This window comes from Drosophila montana, unplaced genomic scaffold, assembly GCF_035044405.1.
Source record: "Drosophila montana isolate Dmon_TW-CO22-7 unplaced genomic scaffold, ASM3504440v1 contig_758_1, whole genome shotgun sequence".
In the NCBI taxonomy this organism is placed as follows: domain Eukaryota; kingdom Metazoa; phylum Arthropoda; class Insecta; order Diptera; family Drosophilidae; genus Drosophila; species Drosophila montana.
The window spans coordinates 28,524-31,244 of NW_026999057.1; the positions used below are offsets into that span (position 1 = coordinate 28,524).

Sequence of the window (2,721 nt, forward strand, 5' to 3'; positions counted from 1 at the left end):
CTTTCAGCCAATTTGAACAAACACCAACGGAACTATTCCGTCACTGAAAAGGAGTGCTTAGCGTCGGTACTGGCCATAAGAAAGTTCAGACCCTACATAGAAGGGATGACTTTTACATGCATCACTGACCACGCCAGCTTAAAATGGCTGATGTCCATGAAAGACCTAAGCGGGAGACTAGCTCGTTGGTCATTGCAGCTGCGAAGCTATGACTTTACCATCGAGCACCGTAAAGGCAGTGAGAACGTGGTAGCCGACACTCTATCGCGCAGTGTCGAAGCAGTGGGAAAGGTTTCAGAAGGCCTTCTCCAATTTGCGACCACCGAGTTCGAATCCGCGGAATATCAGGCGTTGCTCGAACAAGTAAGGGCGAGTCAAGACAAACTACCAGACCTGAAGGTTGAAGGAGATTTGCTTTTTAAGCGCATGGGGTTCGTCCACTTAGAAGACGAGTTAGAAGGCACCGTGTGGAAATTGTGGGTACCAAGCTCGTTGACAGTCGGCTTAATAGCGAAGGCTCATGTAGATGAGACGGCTGGTCATGGGGGTGTTGTGAAAACGCTAGAGACCTTACGTCGGCAGTTTTACTGGCCTGGCATGGCTAGTCAGGTAAAGGATTGGGTAAGACAGTGCGTGACATGCAAGGAAGTCAAGGCACCGAAGTTCCGCATGCATGTGGGTCTAGGAAATGAGGTAGTGACCGAGCGACCCTTCCAAAAACTGTACATTGACTTCCTGGGAAAGTACCCACGTTCGGGCAAGGGCACGCTTGGATATTCGTGGTAGTCGACTATTTTTCAAAATTCTCTTTCTTGAAAGCAATGCGAGAGGCTACGGCTCTTAACGTAGTGGATTTTTTAGTCTGCGAGGTTTTCTATAAGTTTGGAGTACCCGAGGTAATCCACTCTGACAATGGACGACAGTTCATATCAAGTACATTCCAAAACATGATCTCAGCTTTCGGCATCTCGCACATGCGCACTGCGGTCTACGCGCCACAGAGCAATGCAAGCAAGCGAGTTAATCATACAGTGTTGTCGGCGATCCGGGCGTATCTAGAGCAAGATCACCGCGAGTGGGACCTCTACCTTCCGGAAATAGAGGTGTCCATACGAAATGCCATACACACAGCGACCGGGATGACTTCTTTCTTTGCCGTTTTCGGACATTATATGTTCCTAAATGGGGCATGCTATAAATTGGCTCGTAGGTTAGGATCTCCGGATGATCATGAGATTTCTCATTTGCACCAAGCAGACAAAATACGCCTGATTAGACAGCGAGTCCAAAGCCAACTACACCAGGCTCACGAAAGAAGTCATCGGCAGTACAACGCTCGAGCCCGGGTATTCCAGGCGGAACCCAGCCAAGAAGTCTACCGACGCAATTTTGTGCTGAGCGATTCTGTGAAAGCTTTTAACGCCAAATTTGCAAGAAAGTTCGTTAAGGCCAGAGTATTGCGGCGAGTAGGCAATAATTCGTACCTGCTGGAAGCTTTACAAGGGAAGCCCCTAGGAGTGTTCCATACGAAGGATATACGGGTGTAGATCAGGGTCGTGGGTGTGGCCTACGTTGGGCATTCTAATTAGCCGGCTGGTCGAAACAGTATAGAAAATGCGCACACAGATTCTATTGTAACGGTCGGGTACGCGTTTACAATAATCTGCGTGGTGATGTTGCATTTGACGTTATCGGCAGCAACGAGGGTTTGCTTAGTTGGTTGCGTGCGATAATATCGGCCACGCCGATATCTTTTTGTCATATGGTCAGTGTTCACACATGAACACGTGACACCGAGTCTAAATTTGACCCTCGGTAAAATTAAATCTCACACGATCGTGTACGACTGCAGCCAGCAGCATAATAATAGATAGCGCACTTGTGGTCGCTTAAGATTGTAAGAGCGATCTACGCCAAGAAATGTCATATTAGAAACATAAGTAGCAAGTGTAAAAAATAGCCTAATTAAACACAATAGCTTATGACCGCTGCTGCCGCATGCATTGACAGCAGGCCTAAATTAAGACACTCTGCTAGTATATAAGACATAGGATTCGTAAGAATAAAATCAGAATCTTACAAGTACACAAATTGGACATATCCGTTCATTTGGTCCTCCGAGCAGTGCCGGCATTTCGGCACGCTTGTTTATAAAGACCTTCGAGCAGTGCCGGCATTTCGGCACGCCGAGCCACAAAAAAAAAATATCGAGCGGTGCAGCCAAGCGCAGCACGCCGAAAAAAAAATATCGAGCGGTGCAGCCAAGAGCAGCACGCCAAACCAAAAAAATTGTTGGGCGGTGCAGACAAGAGCAGCGCGCCGAACAGAAGACCAGACAGCAAAGGAGAGCGAGATCCAATGCTAGAAGGTGACCAAGGCCCATCCAGAGGGCAAACTCTTCAAGAAGTACTCCTCCCACGACCCACACCAGCGGCGCTTCAAGACGGGACACCTAAAAAATAAGAAGGAGCCCAAGCATCTGGACGAGGAGAAATTAGTAGCGCTTACCAACAAGCGCTACAGAAAATCATCGCAGAAGAGCCACAAGCAGGACCGAAGCCCTTGTCAATAGAAGAATATTGGGCAAGGCAACCAGCGGCCAGAGCAGCAGCAGCAGCACGTAAGGCAAAAGAGGAAAAACTTCTGGCAATCCCGTCCGCCAAAGCCCCAAAAAGGAGAGGGGGCCTAAAAGCGAAACTGCTACAGGAAAGAAGAGCCCTA

General features: G+C 48.4%; 1 protein-coding gene across 1 annotated transcript; it reads left to right on the forward strand.

The window, feature by feature from the left end:
* The first annotated feature begins 821 nt into the window (after positions 1-821).
* LOC135439653 (uncharacterized protein K02A2.6-like) lies at positions 822-1,547 on the forward strand. The gene has a single exon (XM_064698401.1). It carries the CDS (start codon positions 822-824, stop codon positions 1,545-1,547), a length of 726 nt encoding a protein of 241 aa, XP_064554471.1.
* The last annotated feature ends 1,174 nt before the right edge of the window (positions 1,548-2,721 follow it).

Coding starts and splice junctions, on each gene's coding strand:
- LOC135439653 (XM_064698401.1), top strand. CDS start 822: ATGCGAGAGGCTACGGCTCTTAACGTAGTGGATTTTTTAGTCTGCGAG.